At 51.3% G+C, this 21,292-nt stretch overlaps 1 protein-coding gene and 3 non-coding genes across 5 annotated transcripts in view; 1 reads left to right on the plus strand and 3 right to left on the minus strand.

Annotated features, from left to right (window-relative positions):
• LOC138276467 (uncharacterized) overlaps nucleotides 1–15,345 on the plus strand; it is a 42,200-nt gene extending 26,855 nt beyond the window's left edge. Inside the window, exons 1-3 of one of the 2 annotated variants that reach the window (XM_069219195.1) lie at nucleotides 8,439–10,727; nucleotides 10,807–10,906; nucleotides 14,382–15,345. In XM_069219195.1, the coding sequence (XP_069075296.1) occupies nucleotides 10,335–10,727; nucleotides 10,807–10,906; nucleotides 14,382–14,995 (1,107 nt within the window). In that variant the 5' untranslated portion in view covers nucleotides 8,439–10,334 and the 3' untranslated portion in view covers nucleotides 14,996–15,345. Of the gene's footprint in view, nucleotides 1–8,438; nucleotides 10,728–10,806; nucleotides 10,907–14,381 lie in introns of those variants that run through there. The other variant, XR_011200635.1, reaches the window with a different exon arrangement.
• TRNAC-GCA (transfer RNA cysteine (anticodon GCA)) lies at nucleotides 7,154–7,225 on the minus strand. The gene has a single exon. It is a non-coding gene; the product is annotated as a tRNA-Cys (tRNA).
• Nucleotides 15,346–16,204: 859 nt separating the features above from the next.
• Nucleotides 16,205–16,277, minus strand: TRNAT-UGU (transfer RNA threonine (anticodon UGU)). The gene has a single exon. It is a non-coding gene; the product is annotated as a tRNA-Thr (tRNA).
• Nucleotides 16,278–17,948: 1,671 nt separating this feature from the next.
• On the minus strand, nucleotides 17,949–18,020 carry TRNAC-GCA (transfer RNA cysteine (anticodon GCA)). Its single transcript has one exon. It is a non-coding gene; the product is annotated as a tRNA-Cys (tRNA).
• Between the last annotated feature and the right edge of the window lie 3,272 nt (nucleotides 18,021–21,292).

A 21,292-nucleotide genomic window follows, 5' to 3' on the forward strand; every position in this document is an offset into this window, starting at 1 on the left:
GCCATAGATTTCGATGTGGTGCCTCCAGATTCCGGGGTGCGTCCCACTCCTCTGCCTACAGTCGGGGCCCAGAGACAGGCGTTGTTGGATGGGGTCCGGGACTTGCTTCTCAAGGGGGCCATCTCCCAGGTTCCTGTGGGGTAGAGAGGTCTGGGCACTTATTCAGTCTTGTTTCTGGTTCAGAAGGTGTCAGGGGGTTTTCGGCCTGTCCTCAATCTGAAAGGGGTGAATTCCTGGATCAGGACTGTACATTTCTGTATGCTGTCCATTCAGACTATATTTCCTCTGGTCAGTCCGGGGGATTTCCTGGCATCTCTGGATCTGCAGGATGCTTACCTGCATGTTCCAGTGGCTCGGTCTTCTCAGCGATTCCTACGTTTTGCGGTAGGCCTGGACCATTATCAGTTTTGTGTTCTACCTTTCGGCCTCAAGTCCTCTCCCCGCATTTTCACCAAGGTGCTGGCCCCTTTGGTGGCTCTTCTACATTCAGAAGGGGTGTTTATTCATCCTTATCTGGACGATATTCTAATCCAAGCGTCCTTTCAGGAGCTGTTGCGGAGGCATGTGGCCCGGGTTCTGGTGGTCCTGCAAAACCACAGGTTTTTGGTCAACTGGGGGAAGTCAGATTTGGTTCCTTCCCAAGATCTGGTCTAGGGGCTCGGTTTCTGACTCTTCGAGGTTTGGTGATTGTGTCGGAGAAGCGGTTGTTGGTCCTCCAGTCTCTGGTGAGGTTGATCTTGTCGCAGCCTGCTCCCAGGGCCCTCCAGTGGTTACGTCTGCAGGGTCATTTGGCATCAGTGATTTTTCTAGTGCCCTGGGCACGGTTCCATCTTCTTTGCCTGAGGAACTGGTTCCTGGTTCATTGGTCTCCAGGGTCAAGTTCTCTGCTGGCACGGATTCCGGTGTCGGGGTTGGTTCGCAGGGAGTTGGGTTGGTGGCTGGTGACCGCTCATCTTCGGGTAGGGGTGTCTTTATCTCCTCCTCTCCCAGTGGTGGTGACGACCGATGCCAGCCTCTCCGGTTGGGGGGCTTGGATGGGGTTGGCTCAGATCCAGGGGTTTTGGTCACCTCTGGAAGCCAGACGCTCTTCGAATTGGCGGGAGTTGAAGGCGGTGCTTCTGGCTCTGATTCATTTTCAGGTCTCCCTGAAAGGGGTTGCGGTTCTTATTCGGACAGACAACTTAGTGACCAAAGCCTATGTGAACCGGCAGGGGGAGACCCGGTCAGGGGCTCTGTTCCGCCTTGCCAAGAAGATTTTTGTTTGGGCTCAAGAATGGGTTATTTCTCTGCGTGCCACCTACATTCGGGGGGTGGACAATGTTCGGGCGGATCTTCTGAGCAGGGTGATTCCTTCCTCTCAACTTTTCTCCCTCCGGTGGTCTCTGTTTCATCATCTGGTTCACCTATGGGGTCTTCCGGTGGTAGATGTATTTGCGTCTCCAGAGAATGCGAAACTCAGTCGCTTTTGCTCCTGGTTTCATTGTCCTCAGGCCAGGGAGGTGGACGGGATGTCGTGTCCTTGGCCTCGGGGTCTTTTGTACGCTTTCCCGCCCTTTCAGTTGCTTCGGACGTTTCTGTTGAGGGTACGTCTTTTGAGAGCCAGGGTTATCTTGATTGCGCCCCATTGGCCGAGGGCAAATTGGTTTCCGTTGCTTCAGTTGATGGCGTCGGGTCAGGTGTGGACTCTTCCTCTCTGTCCGTCGCCTCTGGAGTTTCCTTGCCTCTCGATGGGGTCATTGAGGCGGTTGCACTTGACGGCCTGGAAGTTGAACGGCGGGGTTTGATGGGTTTGGGAGTTCCGGTAGCTTTGAGTTCTACTTTGCTGGCTTCCCGACGGCGTTCCACTTTGCTGTCTTATGGTAGGCAGTGGAGAGTTTTTTCTTCTTGGTGTTTCCGGCATAAGTTGGATCCTACGTCCACTTCTCTTTTTGATGTGATGCAATTTTTACAGGATGGTGCCCAGTTGGGTTTGTCGGTGGCTTCTCTACGGGTGCAGTGGGCGGCGATTCAGGCTTTTAGGGGTCCATGGCGTAATCTGTCTGATGAGGGTCATTTGATGCCTCGGTTTTTCCAAGGTCTTCTTAACTTGTTTCCTCTCCCGGTGCGTTCCTTTCCTTCCTGGGATCTTTCATTGGTATTGGATGCTTTGACTGTCACTCCCTTTGAACCTCTGGGGGACTGTGACTTGCGTCAACTTTTTTTGAAAACTTTTTTTCTGGTGGCCATTACTTCGGCCCGCCATTTAGGGGAATTGGGGGCCTTGGCCTGCTCGTTTCCTTTTTGTAAGGTTTTTCCGGAACGTGTGGTGCTTGTTCCTGTTCCTTCTTTTGTTCCTAAGATGAATTCGTCTTTCCATGCTTGCCAGGAGGTCATCCTTCCTTCGTTTGGTCCAAATCCTTCCTCGGATGAGGAGGTTCGGTTGCATTCTTTAGATGTGCGTAGGGACTTGTTGGAATATCTACGGGTAGTTGCTCCTTTCCGTAAGGGTGATTCTCTTTTTGTGAATTTCGGTCCGGCCCGGAAGGGTGAGAAGCCTTCCACGGCTTCTTTGAGTCGGTGGGTTCGCTCGTTGATACTGATGGCTTATTCTTTGAAGGGGGAAGTTCCTCCCCAAGGGATTCAGGGCCGTTCTACCAGAGGTATGGCTGCTACGGTTGCAGAGCTTCAGGGAGCTTCGGTGGTGGAAATTTGCAGGGCCGCAACTTGGGCCTCACCTTCGACCTTTGTTCGTCATTACAGGCTGGCGGACTTGGGCAATTTGGAGTCGGTATTGGGTCACCGTGTCTTGTCCTCAATGATGTAATAGGGGGGTGGGGACTCGGTGGTCTTTATTGGTTGTGATTAAACTTATTGCAACTCAGTGTCCGTCTCCTGTTTTCTCTTGCTATGTCTCATTGGTCTAAAGGAAGGCGAGGGAGGGACGGGAGGTAATGCGTCCATTACTTACGTTAATGGCATTATTCCTGGTCCTACTCCCTCGCCTTCCTTTCCGTTCCCTCCCGCCCTCCCGGTACGGACCGCCTGAGTTGCTGCTTGGGCTTGTTTTTGTACAGGAGGTGGTTGGGGGGTGGGGCTAAGGGGAAGGGAGGGTCTATGGGGAGGCAGGGAGCCTCATTGGTCTAAAGGAAGGCGAGGGAGTAGGACTAGGAGTAATGCCATTAACGTAAGTAATGGACGCATAACTTTCAAACATGCACGTACGCACCAAACATTCATTTTAAAAGATCACACACACTCATTCTTTCACACACACATGCATGCCCGCACATCCATTAACAACACTCGTAACATTCAAACAATGCATGCACGCACCAAACATTCATTTTAAAACATCACAACACACACATTTACCTTCAGCCTCGAGGTCCCAGGAGGGTTAGGACTGCTGCCTTCCCTCATTGGCTGACCTCAGCCAATGAGGGAAGGCAGCAGTCCCAGCCTCATCACAGAGTGGGATGGGGTCAGTGAGACTGCTGACCCCACCCCACTCTGACGAAGTGTCACTGATTGACACTCACCCTGGGCGCTTCAGGGCTTAAACCTGAAGCACCCAGGGCGAGTGTCAATGGGTGACGCTTTCCTCATCACCCAGGGGAGGGCCTCGAGGCACCTTAGCTGAGCCGAGGAGGTCACGCCCATAGGAGCTGTGACCTCCTCAGCCCAGCAAAGTTCAGCTCAGGCAGCCAGGAATCTGCGCAAACCGCGCACTTCTCACTCCTGGCTGCCTGACTCGAACATGAAGAGTGTCTGTCAGGCTGACCTTTGTTCAGCCTGACAGACACTCTTCATGAGGGGCAAAAGATGGGGGGTCGTGGCCCCTCCGCCCTAAAGGACGGGCCTCGCCTGCTGGATTCAGTGCCCAGACAGGTAATCAGCGCCCTATGAAAACAGACGTCAGAAACGAGCATTGATTCCACTTTATGTTTCATCAGATACAGATTTCAAATGCAAAATCACGGGGATATTGCTCAATGGTGGAGCAGTGATAGACCACAGGGATATAGCTCAGGGGTGGAGCAGTGAGGGAGGACGAGGATATAGCTCAGTGGTGGAGCAGTGACAGAGTGTGTGGATATAGCTCAGTGGTGGAGCAGTGATAGAGCGTGGGGCTATAGCTCAGTAGTGGGGCAGTGACAGGGCACGAGGATGCAGCTCAGTGACAGAGCAATGAGAGGACAGGGGATTAGCTCAGTGGTGGAGGAGTGAGAGAGGACAGGGATATAGCTCAGTGTGGAGCAGTGATAGAGCATGGAATGAAGCTCAGTGGTGGAGCAGTGAGAGAGGACGGGGATATAGCTTATGGTGGAGCAGTGATAAAGAACGGGGATGCAGCTCAGTAGTGGGGCAGAGATAGAGCACTGGGATATAGCTCAGTGGTGGAGCACTGATAGAGCACAGGATATAGCTCAGTGGTGGAGCACTGATAGAGCATGGGGATATAGCTCAGTGATGGAGGAGCGATAGAGTGCTGGGATATAGCTCAGTGGTGGAGCAGCGATAGAACATGGAATGAAGCTCACTGGTGGGGCAGTGAGAGAGCGCGGGGATACAACTCAGTGTGGAGCAGTGATAGAGCGCAGGGATGTAGCTCAGTGTGAGTAGTGATATAGCGCTGGGGTGTAGCTCAGTGTGGAGCAGCGACAGGGAGGGGGATATAGCTCAGTGTGGAGCAGTGATAGAGCGCGGGGATATAGCTCAGTGTGGCGCAGCGACAGAGGTCGGGGATGTAGCTCAGTGTGGAGCAGTGATAGAGGACGGGGATGTAGCTCAGTGTGGAGCAGTGAGAGAGACTGGGATGTAGCTCAGTGGTGGTGCAGTGAGAGAGGACGGGGATGTAGCTCAGTGTGGAGCAGCGACAGTGACGGGGATGTAGCTCAGTGTGGAGCAGTGACAGAGGATGGGGATATAGCTCAGCGTTGAGCAGTGATAGAGGACGGGGATGTAGCTCAGCGTTGAGCAGTGATAGAGGACGGGGATGTAGCTCAGTGTGGAGCAATGACAGAGACGGGGATGTAGCTCAGTGTGGAGCAGCGACAGGGACGGGGATGTAGCTCAGTGGTGGAGCAGTGAGAAAGGACGGGGATGTAGCTCAGCGTTGAGCAGTGATAGACGACGGGGATATAGCTCAGTGTGGAGCAGCGACAGAGGTCGGGGATGTAGCTCAGTGTGGAGCAGCGACAGGGAGGGGGATATAGCTCAGTGTGGAGCAGTGATAGAGCGCGGGGATATAGCTCAGTGTGGAGCAGCGACACAGGTCGGGGATGTAGCTCAGTGTGGAGCAGTGATAGAGGACGGGGATGTAGCTCAGTGTGGAGCAGTGACAGAGACGGGGATGTAGCTCAGTGCTGGTGCAGTGAGAGAGGACGGGGATGTAGCTCAGTGTGGAGCAGCGACAGGGACGGGGATGTAGCTCAGTGTGGAGCAGTGACAGAGGACGGGGATGTAGCTCAGCGTTGAGCAGTGATAGAGGACGGGGATGTAGCTCAGTGTGGAGCAGTGACAGAGACGGGATGTAGCTCAGTGTGGAGCAGCGACAGGGACGGGGATGTAGCTCAGTGGTGGAGCAGTGAGAAAGGACGGGATATAGCTCAGTGTGAGTAGTGATAGAGGACGGGGATATACCTCAGTGGTGGAGCAGTGACAGCGGACGGGATGTAGCTCAGTGTGGAGCAGTGATAGAGGACGGGGATGTAGCTCAGTGTGGAGCAGCGACAGGGACGGGGATGTAGCTCAGTGTGGAGCAGCGACAGGGACGGGGATGTAGCTCAGTGTGGAGCAGCGATAGAAGTGCTGCTCAGTAGTTAAACAATATCAGAAAAGAAGGTTCTGGCCCGAAGGTGCAGCACTGAACTAAGACTGAGTCACAGTGGGTGCTGAGGAGGGGATGTAGCTCAGTGGGGGAGCGTTTTACTGCAGATGAGGAGGTCCCCCGTTTTAATCCGGGTGTCCCCTTTATTTATTTTTCATTGTCCTATTTCACATAATTTTTTAGTTAAACACATAATGGATTCCCTGCTTTGGTGCGATTTTGTTTCAACAAATTAAAAGTTAAAACTACGTTGAAATCTTATCTTAAGCGAACTTTGCCTGGTTACTGTTACCAGTGTTGGCATATTAGTGGAATGAACACATACATGACAACAGACCCGATTCAGACGGGACACTCCCGATTTTTAATCCAAAAATTTCTTTATTTTGGCTGCCCCCGCCTGAAACTGCCTGTACAACAGCGTAAGTCAAGGGGAAAATACATCCTCCCCATTTTTTATTAATTTACAAACTTCCCCCTATGCCAGTTGTAAAATGCTGACGTGTGTCACCGTGGCACTGAGTGAAGGCTGGATCTGTGCAGATAGTGCCCCTGGTGTGTATACGAAGTGTAAAGAGACTCGTATTTGCACGAGAGTGAATGCATGCTCTCCAAACCCTCTCACCAGTGACAGTCACTCCTGTGACACCCATCTCACGCAGTCTACTGCTTGTCTCGTCACCTCTGTAAAAAAGCATTTGCAATGCAACGGGTCTCGCGTTTGCTCATGTTAGAGCTGATAGCGTTGTAAACTCCTAACCCGGCTTTTCACCTATTGGCAAAAGTGCATTTATGTACGTAACCGGAAAAAGTGCAATCAACTATGTAAAGCGCTCAACTTCTGCCAAGCGAAATCGCGCTAGTAAAATAGAGAAAAAGTAGTCCACGAGCCGGACAGAGAACAGCGAGCCTCGCATGTTTTCTGTACTTGGTCGATGCGCTCGAGGAGGGCCAGCCACCGGAAAAGGCATGACGTATGCATGCCTTCGACTAATGAAAGCAAGCAGATTTTAATAGGCAAGCCCACGAACCAATGAAAAACACTGACGTGATGTCGACAGGGCTCCGAGCCCTTTTCTAAACACTAAAGCGTCTCCATGCGAAACGCATGCGCGAGCGCATGCAACGCAGGCTCGACCCTAAAAAGGGAAGCCATGAGCTGAAAACCCACATTTCAGGTTAGGCAAAGGGAAATGACAACAGTTAGAAAAGGTGTCAAGTTTTTGGAAAACATGATTGAAAAGTGGATGTTTCTTTCAGGGACCGATTGAAAACACTGAACTACTGTTTATATCCAGGTTTTAGCAAATAATAATGTGAAATGTCCTTTTTTTTAAAGGGGTGAGGGGACACCCGGATTTGAACCAGGGACCTCTTGATCTGCAGTCAAATGCTCTACCACTGAGCTATATCCCCGTCCACAGCCGTCATGGCGCACTGAGCTCTATCGGCGGCGGTTCACAGGTGCCGGTACTCAGTCTTCTGTTCCTGTTGCATCACCATGTTATATCCTCCCCCGTAACATCGCACTAGCACTGAGTACCATCCTTGTCCTCTCTCACTCCTCCTACATTCAGCTATATCCCTCATCCATACTCACTCCTCCACCACTGAACTACATCCCCGTCTCTTCTCCTTTGCTTCACTCACTCCTCTCTCGCTGCTGCACCTTCAGCTATAGCCTCTAACACTGTGCTACCACTGAGCACCCTCCCCGTGCTCTCCTACTCCGCCTCAGTGCGCTACACCCCTCGTGCACTTCTCTCCCTGGCCACACTCCGTCTTGCTCTCGGGCCTCCATGGTGCACTTGGGTAACATTCCCCTGCCCCCGGCTGCTTCCTCGTCCCTGCGCTTCTCCCCGTCTGCTCCACGCTGCTCTCTCACCTGTAGCTTCTCCCCCTTAACTTTGTCCTTCGTCTTTCTCCCCCACCAATGCCTTCCACGTTGCTCTCCCTCTACTGCACCCTCCGGGTTGTTGCTCCCACCCGCATTACCCGGGATGCTTCCCCACACCTGCCCCCCCGCCCTTCACCTGGGTTTAAAAAAACGGTGTCCACAGAAATGTTTGTATTATTTTCTGATCCAACTTGGTCAATTTGAAGAAAAACATGCTTTAGTCATTTTCTAGGAGCTTGCCTGGTGCTGCCTGTGAGTACAAAGAAACTCGGCTGCCGCATCATCAGGCCTGTGTTTTTTGTTTTCTTTGATGATGATACACAGCATCGGGGATGATGTACAATATGGTTAAAAAACACTGGCAGAGCCAATAGGTTCCAAAAGCGAGACCTATTGGCTTTGCCAATCTTTGTTGATTTAATCTAATTAGTCACGCAACACGCGGACACTAATTCATAATTAAAAAAAACCTTCAATAAATAAACGCATCCTTTAGGGAGCATTAAGACACATCAGGTGAGATAATTACATTAATTAAAAACGTGAGTGTGATCAGTCAAACCAATAACTTCGAGTTTAACTTTTGTATTCAGGGTAAATATACACCTCAGAAGAGAGAGGAAGGAGCAGTGTAGTGGCCTACATGACAACAGGCCCGATCCAGCCGGGAGACTCCCGGGTCATGTAGCCAGTAATTGCTGTATTTTTGACTGACTCCCGCCAGAAATGGCCTCTGCTTCAATAAAAATCAATGAGGGAAAGTACATTCTCCCCAGTGTGGGGGAGCCCGCGGAGAGAGAGACTCGTTCTAGTCTCTCCGCGGGCCTGTTCGGGAGGACAGGAAGTGGCGTGGGCGCACCGGATTGGTTGTGAGGTAAGTGTGGGTGAGATTAGGGAAGGGGTTTATAAGGGGGTGGAAGGGTGGGGTTGGCCTCTTTTCCGGGTGGACCTAGTTAGGAGAAGTTTTTGAGGAGGGTCCCCTGTATTAGAGGCAAGTGCGGGTTTAGGCAGTTTTCAGCGCTAGGGCCAGGGGAGGGCTTGTGGCGCGTAGCTGCAGTGCCAGGGCTGAGGGCGGGAGGATTGCGCGTAGGATGGTGGGTGTGTGCGGCCGGGCACCCGAAACACGGAGGCACCGCTGCGCCCCTAGGGAGCGGCCCCAGCGGCACTAACAGGCGCACGGAGGCTTTACAGCCCCCGGCACTTACGGACACAGCTGTGAGGAAGCCTGTAGGCGCGCGGAGGCCTTGCAGCCCCCGGCGCCTAATTTTAGTGCACACGGAGGCGCGAGGCCAGGCGGCCTACGCGCATTTGAGACGGCGTGGGGGGGGGCGCTCCTAAGTTTTTAATAAAAAAGAAAGCTGTTTTTAACGCGCTGGAGCGCGAACACCAAAAAAACTCATACAAAGGCACATTTTTCTTTCACGCGCCGGTGGCGCGAACGCAGTTGGGCACCAGGAGGCCAGGCCTCAGGGGTCCCACAGTGCACGGCGCCTGGGCGGGCCCCGTGAATAATAAGGAATTGGCCAATTCATCTCTGCTACTAGTAGCCATAAGCAGATAGCGACGTGGTCACCCAGGTGACAGTATAGATTCTGGGGCACAGCAGGAGGGGCATACAAACTAATAGGGCACTTTGACTTGGGGCAGATTTCAGAGAGAGGCATAACTAAAGTGGTAGGCCAGAGGGTGGGCAGTCACAGGCAGAGCAGGCCTGGGGTGGGGGCCACGGATTTTGATTTGGGCGAGGATAATGCAGCGCCATGGCAACCGGCCATGACGCGGAGGCTGTCAGGGCTGCGCTCCGCGTTTTAGGCGAAGCCGGCCGGGCGGATTTGCTCAGGCCCGGGGTCCTGGAACAGGCCTGGGTTGGAATGACACGGCCAACGCTGGCTGCGTCAAGCGGTGTGGCGGCGGCAATCGCCGCATACGAATCGCAGGATTCAGAGGGGGACAGGGATGAAGTCCCGGGGAGGCAGGAACAGGTTCCAGAGGTGCGGTTGGGGACACCTAACACGTTCAGTCCCTTCATTTTCAGCGGGAAAACCCAGGGCACACAGGACCCAGGCCCCGGGACCACAGGAGCAGGCTGCGCAGGCTCATCAGCTGGCAGGCCCCCGGCGGGGAAGGAGACAGTACGGCACGGCAGGCCCCCGGGTTGCAAGGGGATGGGAGTGAGCAGCCCGTGCCGGGGCCCAGTGGTATTCAGACCTGTTAGACCTGTCCTGCCCCAGGAGTCGGGCCAACCAATCAATGGGACACGGGGCCCCAGCCAAGAAGCGAGGGAAATACGCAGGGAAATCCAGGGGGGGGCCAGGCAGAACCAAGCCCACCACGCGACAGGCGAGACCAGCGAACAACAAGACAAGTGAGGAGGCTGGGGCGATGGGGACCCCGGGATCCGCCGCGCAGGGAACATGGGACCAGGCAGATGCATGGGATTTGGAAGCCGGATTCCACGAGCAGCGTAGGGCTGTGGCAGAAACCGAGGCTAGGTGGGCCCAGTTATGTAAAGACAGGGAGGAAGCGGCTATACGCCGCAAAGACAACCAGAGGGGTAGGGAAGTCACAGACATGAGGGGGACCCAGCCGGATGGGTCAGGCGCAGGAAGCTGAGTTTGGATACCGCAGATGGAAGCGGGTAGGGGTCAGGAGGCTCGTGTGGCCGAAGGGCGGGTCGGCGTAGGAAGCCCCAGTGGCGCATACGTCCACATGGGAAGAGGCAATACGATGTCAGCAATGGAGGTTGGCAAGAAAAAGGGGGTGCCAACTGGGCGCAATACGGCCCAACCGCGTTGGTCCGAAACAATAGAGGGGTCTGCGGCGGCCTTCTCTACATCGTGGGAGCGTGGGTATCATAACGATGGTGTGCGCCATGTGGGGCAAGTGCCAACAGAAACACCGGCAACTAAGCCACAGGGATATGTTGAAAACAAGGGTGATTGGGTAGGCGAGGAAGAGTTGGAATTGGACTATGAGGAAGATGGGGAGGATTGGGAAGATGGAGAGATACGAGATGAGGAGGTGAGCGGTGTCAAGAACGGAGGGGGGTGGGCGCGGGCGCAAGTGCGCCACAACCCCTACCTCTGCCTTTGTTTTTCAGGACACCGTCGTGGCCGAAGGGCCAGCAGGATTACGGCAAACAAGGCCACGTGGCAGAGCGACGAGGAGAACACCGCGTAATTTGGGGGAGACGATCAGAGGTAAGGGGAGATGGTGGTCAGTCTGGGGAGACGGGGGGAGGCTACAAGGGCTACATGCACTAGCAAATCCATAGGCGTAGGAGATGGGTCAGTGTGGGAGACTCCAGATGTGGTTTCAGTACAGAAGGGTGACGTGACCAAGGACAAGGAGGCGGCATCCACAACTGTCACAACGATGGGTAGTCAGACGGCAGGGGAAGACACAAATACTGAGGACAAAGAAGGGGGAGTTCACAAGAAGCGTCTTCCGTACATGGGTTTGGCCATGCCCCTGGGGTCCCATGTCGCAGAAAAGACTAAGGCAAGGATCTGGAAACATGAATACGTAGATGTGTTTAAGCTACTACACAGGAACATACAGGCCAAGGAAGGATCTAAAGAGGAGGAATGGGAGTTAGAGCGCAGGCCCAGGCTTCCTATTACAATAGACAATTGGACGTCCGCATTCCTGATCTTTGCCAGTATATATTGTGAAAAGTATCCAGCCAGGGCCATTGCGCTTTTCAAATACATGGACATTATTAGGAAGGCCCAGATGCACTTTGGGGGGTTTGCATGGCTAAGTTATGACGAGGAGTTTAGGGCCCGGGTGAGCGTAAACCCTGAAAAGCCGTGGGGAGACGTAGATTCGGAGTTATGGATGCAATGGATGGCATCGGCATAGGCATCGGCGTCCACTCATACGGCGAGTGGACTGCCAGTAATATATAAGCCTTTTCAGGCACGCCCCGCCTTGGGAGGGACGGGCAATGCTACAAAAACACCGGTGGCCAGCACGGGGCTTGTTGGAACTTCAACAAGGGTTTCTGCTCACGGTCACAGTGTAGGTTTAAACATGATTGCTCCGAGTGCGGGGGCCGTCATCCAGTCATTCAGTGTTTCTCCCTTACCAGCCCTGCAGAACAATGGAGGGCGGCGAGAGGAAGAGGCTCACAAGGAGCTCCTGCTCCGAAAGGGTCCTACACCAGTTAGATTGGAAGTTTTGCTGCCTTGGTTGCACAGGTATCCAGACGCGGATAAGGCTCGACAATTGGAATGGGGTTTTCAAGAAGGATTTAGGGTATTCTATCAAGGTCCCCGGCAGAGGCGGTGGGCAGACAATTTGTGGTCTGCTAAGGAACAGCCCCAGGTATTAAGGGATAAACTGGAGAAGGAGGTAGCACTCGGGAGAATAGCGGGTCCATTTTTTGACTGGCCAACTGATCACTTGATGATATCCCCTTTAGGGGTGGTACCCAAAAAAGCACCGGGCGAGTTCCGCCTGATACATCATCTGTCATGGCCTGAAGGTGCGTCGGTAAATGATTTTATCGCGCAAGAGGACACCAAGGTAATTTACGCCTCGGTAGATGATGCAGTGAAATTAATTTGAGGTGCGGGATAAAATCGGAAATGGCTAAATGTGACATACAGTCAGCCTTTCGGTTGTTACCCATTCATCCAGCAGATTTTGACCTCTTAGGCATGCAGCTGGACGGAGCTATATATGTGGACAGGGTCTTACCTATGGGTTGTGCGATATCATGTGCATTATTCGAAACGTTCAGCACCTTTTTGCAGTGGGTTTTTGTTAAGACAAGTGGCCACAAGGCAGTGACGCACTATCTAGATGATTTTTTATTTGTAGGGGCAGCCGCATCCGGAGCATGTGGACAGGCTTTGGCAGCCTTTCAGAGGCTAGCGCTGCAGACAGGAGTGCCATTGGCCCCGGAAAAGACAGAGGGACCGCCATCAATTCTGACCTTTTTGGGCATCGAACTAGATGCAGAAATAATGGTGGCCAGATTGCCATCGTCAAAAGTGACGGAAATACTGGAATGTCTAGCATTTGTGCGGACACTGCACAAAATGGACTTACGAACGGCACAAAAATTGCTAGGATACCTCAATTTTGTGTGTAGGGTAGTGAGGGGAGGACGTACTTTTTGTAGACGACTGGGACTGTCCATGTCGGGTGCAGTGTTACCTCATCATAGGATAAGAGTTTCTTTGGCCCTGAGAGAAGATATCAAGGTATGGGAGATTTTCCTGAAAAAATGTAATGGGGTACCAATGTCTTTTGGTGACTTGGATACGGTCTGGCAGGTTCAAATATTTTCGGATGCGGCAGGGGCGTCTGGCTTCGGCATCTACTGGGACGGGAGGTGGTGCGCGGAAGCATGGCCCCGTCAATGGTTACAACAGGGGAGGAGCATTGCCTTCCTCGAGTTTTTTCCACTATTAGTGGCACTGGCAGTCTGGGGACGGGAATTAACCAACAGGACGTTGGTTTTCCCGGTGGACAATATGACTGTAGTGGAATTGGTTAACAGACAGAGGGCTAGGGACCTCAGAGTTTTGCGTTTATTACGACAATTTATGCTGCAATGTTTATCTCTCAATGTTATCTTTAAAGCTGCTCACATACCGGGGGTTTACAACGAGATTGCAGACTCCCTATCTCGTTCACAGTGGTGGCGTTTTCACGAGTTGGCGCCAGGAGCGGAACGGAACAAGACTGCGGTCCCGGCAGGCATTTGGGAGTGGGGGGCATGATGATCTCGGGCTGGTGGAGATGTCTTTAGCGGTATCTACGCGGCGAAGTTCCAGGCTCGCATGTTTGGAGTTTCAATCTTTTGAGGCGTTTGAGGGCAATTTTTGGGCACAAGGGTCAGAGTCTTTGGAGGCAAGGGCTTTACGCTTTGTGCTGTTTCTGATTAAGGAGGGTCTATCCCCGGCCACAATAGGAGGAAAGTTGGTAGGTGTCTCATTCTATGGGAAACTTTTCTTTGGTGCGGATCCGGCGCGTAATGATTTATTAGGTAAAATGTTGAAAGGTTGGGGCAGGGCCGGGGCGGCAAGTATGGCAAGAGAACCCATTACTTTTGAGATACTGCGAGAGCTGTTGCACATCTTGCCAGTATGTTGTGTGGATGAGTATGAAGTAGGACTTTTTAGGTTGTGCATGGTTTCAATGTTTTTCGGCGCTTTTAGAGTATCCGAATTGTTGGGCGTAGGGAAAGAGTGTGGTGTGAAAGAGGTTTGTATGCACAAGGAAAGGTTGGGGATATGGCTCAGGCAGTCCAAGACGGACCAGTTAGGTAAGGGAAAATGGGTATGGCTGGAAAAAGACGGGGATGATCTAGCGTGCCCGGTGACAGAGTGGATGGTTTTCAAACAGAAGTTGAGAGTGGCCGCGGAAACAGGGATGTTTGTGCATGCTTCCGGCAAGAAACTTACTAGCTATCAGTTGTTGCAAGTTTTGAGGATGGCGCTGGGACGGACGGGACAGCGAGCAGGGGATTTTGGAACACATTCCTTCAGGATTGGGGCAGCTACAGCGGCAGCTCATTTAGCTTGGGACTGGGCCAAGATCAAAGCTATAGGTAGATGGAAATCTAGATGCTGTGAGCGTTATGTTAGGCCTTGATGAAATACAGGTTGGGGGGGGGGTTTAGATGTTCACCACTGTTGTTATAATGTTTTTTCTTTTCAGGATGCGTGGCCGGACCGCAGAAGGATAAGATGGTGACATGGCTGGTCGGTCACTCATTCGTTCACTGGGCAGCGAAATTCGCAGAAAAACAAATTTACGGCAGATCAATGGGACTGCCCAGCAGACACCACGAAGTTCGTTGGTGGGGAAAGAGCGGCATGAGGTGGGGGAGTTTACTTCCATTTATCACGGGGAACCTGCCGCAGTGGGGATGTCCGGACTTGTTACTGATCCATTTGGGGGAAAATGATTTGGTGAAGCAATCAGGGCTCACATTGATTCAGTTCATGCAGAAGGACTTGGAGCTATTGAAGCAAAAGTTATGCGGGACATGTCTGGTGTGGACGGAATTTGTACCCAGACGGGTATGGAGAGGGGCAATCAATCATGGAGCCATTGAGCGGGCTCGAAAAAAGCTGAACAGAGCAATGAGGGTATTTTGCTGGGCCCAAGGGATTAAGGTACTGAGGCACGAGGACATTAAGGAACAAGATGGGATATTGTTCAGAGAGGATGGCGTGCACTTATCGCAATTAGGAAATGCGTACTATTTGACAGAGTTGAGGTTGATGTTGGAGAACTTATTGGGAGAGAATCTGTGGATCAGGGAATAAAAAGGAAGAGACAGTTTCGTAAACGGGGTGTTTACGGGGTGGGGCAGCAAAACACCACGTGGGTTTTGCTGGTTGGCAGGAAATGGGGGAAGGGGGAGAGCCAGATGCGGGCTTGTCCCCCTTCCAAGGGGAAAAACGAGGTGAAGGATCAGAATGGGGGGTTGTGATGTTACAAACAAGGAGGGCATGAAAGGAATAGGGGAGTGCCTAGGGGAGGAGATTTGAAGAGAGCCATTGGAAGAGAGAGTGAAGGGCATAGGGAAGCTTTTTAAGTTAAGGTTGGGCAAAAGGGAGTCATACAGTTCAAAGTTATTGATGTTTATGTTAAATCCTGTCCTAAATAAATGACCTTTTACACCAGCTATGAGTGTCACTGTATGTGTGTCCCGATGTGTTTTATATCTCCCGCTTTCCTTTTGTGAAACGTTGAAATGCGTGTAGTTGAAAAGGCAGGTTGCACATGAAACTAAACAAAGTTAGTATTTCCATGTTTTTTTTAAGTTATAACTTTCTTCTACACTTTTTAAAGGGTTCTCTGGTTGCTCCTAGAGGCCAGTCGGGAGTCCACCGGCATCCGTCTCCTGACAAAGTCATATTGTGTGTTCATGATGTGCTTGTTATGTTGTGTTGCATGGTGTGTGATTGTGGCGTGTGTTGTGTGTACGTTCAGGTTCACTCATGTCTTGTCCTCTTGCAGTTTAGGCTTCTCGTGTGCAAACTGAGAGCTGTGATCGTGGGGTCACCAGAGATGGGGTCTGGTTTCTGTGTGAAGTTTTCTTTTGGTGTTTAACTGGTGTTTCACGGTGAGGGGGGGGGAGGTCGTGACCCTCCAACATAACTTGTGTGAGTGAGAATCTTCCCCCAGGTGTTAGCCATAGAAGGTGCTCTGTGGGAGGTCTTTGGATCAGTGCTACCACCATCTTGGACGTGTTACCCTGTGCGGATGGTGCGTCCTGCACCTGTTCATAGGACGCAAGTTGTTGTGTCAGTCTTCGCAGAGTAGGCTTTCTAGCGCTTCTGTCGCATTTGGAGTTTTGATGTTGCCTTGTACTTGGCTCAGGTTAAAAAACAAAGTTAAAAACTGTTTTCAGGAATATTTCCTTCTAAGTGGAAACAAAAGGACATTAAAAAAGTCATCCTTTGCCCCGAGCCAAACTCTGCAAATGCATAAGGTCTCCGGAAAACAGTGTGCGGTGGAAAAAACACAAGAGGCCCCAGCGAGACTTGAACTCGCGACCCCTGGTTTACAAGACCAGTGCTCTAACCCCTGAGTTATGGAGCCAGGTGACAAGGATGACTCTGAAGAGCCTGGGATGGAAGAGGTGCGCACACCTGTGGGTGAACTGTGCGTCATCCTTCACTACAGGGCGGAGTTACCAGAAGAGAGGCTCGCCCGGTGAAGGGAGAGTCAGAGACAGAGCCGGATGTGAAGGTGCCGTGTTCAGAGACTGCCCCTCCGACTGCACAGAGTGTGAGTCACTCACAAGACTCGTCACGGGTAGTAAGCGCTATATAAATACTATTACAATACAATACAAGAGACCCCCGTCCCGCTCTGTGCAGGGGAAGCTGCGCCCCCCACCGCCGCTGGTCATCACTCTGGTCCCACTGGTGATGCGCGCACAACACTACCCTGACTCTTCAAACTATGACTTTTTATAAGGTTTTTTTCATTGTGGAGGCTCAGAATTAACCAAGACACACACTGCGGTTTAAATGACGTCAGAAATGAGCATTGATTTCACTTCATGTTTCATCAGAAACTAATTTCAAATGCAAAATCATGTAGAAATATAGATCAGTGGTGGAGCAGAGATAGAGCGCGGGGATATAGCTCAGTGTGAGTAGTGATAGAGCGCGGGGATATAGCTCAGGGGTGGAGCAGTGATAGACCATAGGATGTAGCTCAGTGTGGAGCAGTAACAGAGACGGGGATGTAGCTCAGTGTGAGTAGTGATAGAGCACGGGGATATAGCTCAGGGGTGGAGCAGTGATAGCGGATGGGGGATATAGCTCAGTGGTGGAGCAGTGATGGAGCGCGGGGATTTAGCTCAGTGTGGAGCAGTGACAGAAATGCAGCTTAATAGCAAAACAGGATACTGGCACGCAGGTGGAGCATTGAGCTAAGACTGAGTGAAGGTATTTATTTGAGGAGGGGTTATATCTCCTTGGTAGAGCATTTGACTGCACATCAAGAGATCCCTCTTTCAAATCTAGGTATCCTTTTCCCCTGTTTTTCTTTGTCCTATTTCACTTTTTTTTTTAAATTAAAAAGACAAGATTCCCTGCTTTTAATTGTGAAATACGATTATTTTTTTCAACAAATTAAAAGTGAAATCTAAGTTGAAATAGTATGCAAACTTCACCTGGTTACTGTTACCACTGTACATGCCAACAAACCCGATTCAGACGGGAGACGCCCGATTTTAATCTAAAAATGTCTTTATTTTAGGTGCCCCCGCCTGAAACTGCCTCTACAACAGCGTAAGTCAAGGGGAAAATACATCCTCCCCATTTTTATAAAAAAAAAAAATCCCCACTTGCCAGTTGTAAAATGCTGACGTGTGTCAGCGTGACAATAAGAGAAAACTGGATTTGTGCAGAATAGTGGACCTGGTGTGTACTCTGTGTGTAAATAGGCTCCAGTTTACACGAGATTTAAAGCCTGTCCTTTCAAACCTCCGAGTAATGACACGTCACTCCTGTTTCACCCCTTCCTGCATTCTACTGCTTTGTCTTGTGAAATCTGTAAAGAGGTGAAGGAAGGAGCTTAAAAAACTAATTTCAGTTTAGTCAGAGAGAAATGACAACATTTACAATGGCCTTCAAGTTGTTGGAAGATATGATTGGAAAGCGGATGTTTCTTTGAGGGACTGATTGAAACCAGTCAACTACTGTTTAAATCCAGGTTTTCACAAGTAATCATGTGAAATTCCTTAAAAAAAAAAAAAGTAGGGGACACCCGGATTTGAACCAGGGACCTCTTGATCTGCAGTCAAATGCTCTACCACTGAGCTATATCCCCGTCCTGTTTCATGATGATCACCGTAGTCCTCTGTCATTATCGCACCATCCAGTATTATGCATTGTATGTAATAGCGCAATACTACTGACCGACATTCTTGTCCTCTGACACTATAACTGCACACTGAGATATACCCCTTGCTCCATCACTCATCCACGGTGAGCTATACCCCCTGCTCCATCACTCATCCACACTGAGCTATATCCCCGTGCTCCATCACTCATCCACTCTGAGCTATACCCCTTGCTCCATCACTCATCCACACTGAGCTATACCCCGTGCTCCATCACTCATCCACGGTGAGCTATACCCCTTGCTCCATCACTCATCCATGCTGAGCTATACCCCTTGCTCCATCACTCATCCACTCTGAGCTATACACCCGTGCTCCATCACTCATCCACACTGAGCTATACCCCGTGCTCCATCACTCATCCACGGTGAGCTATACCCCTTGCTCCATCACTCAGCCACACTGAGCTATACCCCTTGCTCCATCACTCATCCACACTGAGCTATATCCCCGTGCTCCATCACTCATCCACGCTGAGCTATACCCCTTGCTCCATCACTCATCCACACTGAGCTATATCCCCGTGCTCCATCACTCATCCACTCTGAGCTATACCCCTTGCTCCATCACTCATCCACACTAAGCTATACCCGTGCTCCATCACTCATCCACACTGAGCTATACCCCCTGCTCCATCACTCATCCACACTGAGCTATATCCCCGTGCTCCATCACTCATCCACTCTGAGCTATACCCCTTGCTCCATCACTCATCCACGCTGAGCTATACCCCTTGCTCCATCACTCATCCACGCTGAGCTATACCCCTTGCTCCATCACTCATCCACACTGAGCTATATCCCCGTGCTCCATCACTCATCCACGCTGAGCTATATCCCCGTGCTCCATCACTCATCCACGCTGAGCTATACCCGTGCTCCATCACTCATCCACACTGAGCTATACCCCGTGCTCCATCACTCATCCACGGTGAGCTATACCCCTTGCTCCATCACTCATCCACACTGAGCTATATCCCCGTGCTCCATCACTCATCCACTCTGAGCTATACCCCTTGCTCCATCACTCATCCACACTAAGCTATACCCGTGCTCCATCACTCATCCACACTGAGCTATGCCCCGTGCTCCATCACTCATCCACGGTGAGCTATACCCCTTGCTCCATCACTCATCCATGCTGAGCTATACCCCTTGCTCCATCACTCATCCACTCTGAGCTATACACCCGTGCTCCATCACTCATCCACTCTGAGCTATACACCCGTGCTCCATCACTCATCCACACTGAGCTATATCCCCGTGCTCCATCACTCATCCACTCTGAGCTATACACCCGTGCTCCATCACTCATCCACGCTGAGCTATATATCCCTGCTCCATCATTCAGCCACCCTGTGGTATACCCCCCAGCTCCATCACTCATCCACACTGACTATACCCCCCTGCTCTATCACTCATCCACACTGATGTATACCCCTCCCCCTTCACTGCTTTGCCACTTAGCTGTACCCACGTCCTCTATCACCGCTCTACCACTAACCTATGCCCCCTTCTCCCATATAGTGCTTGCATGTGTTTAATATTGGAGCTCCTCTTTTGGGTGCGGGGAGGGGGCTCGCGCTATGTATTTTTCATTATTGAATGGATGGTGCAGCCTGGTGAGATGATGAAAGTGCAGCACAGGAGAATTGCCAAAGTACGTGGAGCAGAGAGAGTGATGATAGAGAGCGAGGTGGATGGCTAGAGCGCCCACTCCCGTAGATGCTCACACACACCGCTGAGTGATTCAGTGTAATGAAGTGTGCACTGCCTGAGAGGCACAAACAGCTGGGGAAGTGAGGGTTACGAATGAATGGAAATGCAAATTATATGGGCCGAGGTAAGAGTGCAGAGTAAGAAAGGGACAGGATAAAAAGAAATAAGGATACGTGTGATATTACAGCATTCATAGTAAGTTTGTAAAAGTACCTCACTCAAACAATCAGTGTTTGCGAAGCGCACAGTGAGGGTCTCGAGGCGCTGGTGCTGGGTTTGGGCCTCATTCGAAGGGCCATGTCTTGAGGTTCTTCCTGAAGATAGTGAGGGATGGGCTTTGTCTGGGGTGCGTGGGCAGATTGTTCCGGCTCTTGGCTGCGAGAGATGCGAAAGACCTTCCTCCGGCGGTGGTTTGCGGATGTCTGGGATGGTAGCTAGCGCCTGCTGGGCGGAGCAGAGGGGTCTGGCGGGGATATGGAATGAGATGCGATGGTTCAGGTAGGCCTTCCAATGTTGTGCAGGGCCTTGTAGGTGTGGGTGAGTAGTTTGACGTTCATTCGCTTCTCTACTGGGGGCCAATGGAGGCTCCTCAGGTTTTGGGGGATGTGCTCTTGGCTGGGGAGGTTCAGGATGAGTCTGGCAGCGTAACCATAAAGGTACGTCTCTATGGTTCACATCATTACCCATTGTTCATGAATTTTATTCTCTTTTGTTTAGGTCTTGGCTACCGAGTGCTGTCCGTTGTAGACCTACTGTTTCCTATACATTACATATACCTAGAGCCGGCTTTGGGGCAGCCCTTTGGTCATGTCTGGATAGCTTTGCTATTTGTAAAACTATAAACTGTGAACTTCACACTTGTATAGCACACTACTCACCCATTAGGGTCTCAAGAACCCCTCCTGGCTTTTCCCTGTGAGGCACCAACTCCTTGGCACCCCCAGGGTGAAGCTAGGCATCCTGGAGATTAAGCAAGCTATTGCCCAGAGTTATAGAGTGGGACCCGTTAATTAGATTAGGCACCTGAGGCCAAAATTATATGGTCCAAGGGAATGGAGCCCAAGACCTGCCAAGATGGGAACTGAACCCTGGTCCCAGGCCAGATCTCTGCTGTGCCACACTTCTCCATTTGTTGCCTCTCTGACTTACCAGACTCAGTGCTTTCCTTCCCATTCTTGAGTTTGTCCCACCAGAGGCGTTTTGGAAGCAACGTTTTGTAAGGATTAAGAGCCAGATGTAGCAAGCACTTTTACCCATTCTGTCTCTATGGGAAAATGTGTTCGTACATATGGCCCTAAGTACCTTTCCACTGCTGACATCAGACCTTACTTCGCAGTCACGGGAGGGACAATTTTCCCTTCCTCTGTCCACCAGCTACCCATAGTCCTCAAACCCCCTATTTTCCACCATTAGTTTCTCACAAACCACTCAGCATGCTCTTACCCTCCTAGCATTCTTGCAAATTTTTTGCTGCTGTGAGA

Source organism: Pleurodeles waltl, unplaced genomic scaffold (genome assembly GCF_031143425.1).
Source record: "Pleurodeles waltl isolate 20211129_DDA unplaced genomic scaffold, aPleWal1.hap1.20221129 scaffold_39, whole genome shotgun sequence".
Classification (NCBI taxonomy): domain Eukaryota; kingdom Metazoa; phylum Chordata; class Amphibia; order Caudata; family Salamandridae; genus Pleurodeles; species Pleurodeles waltl.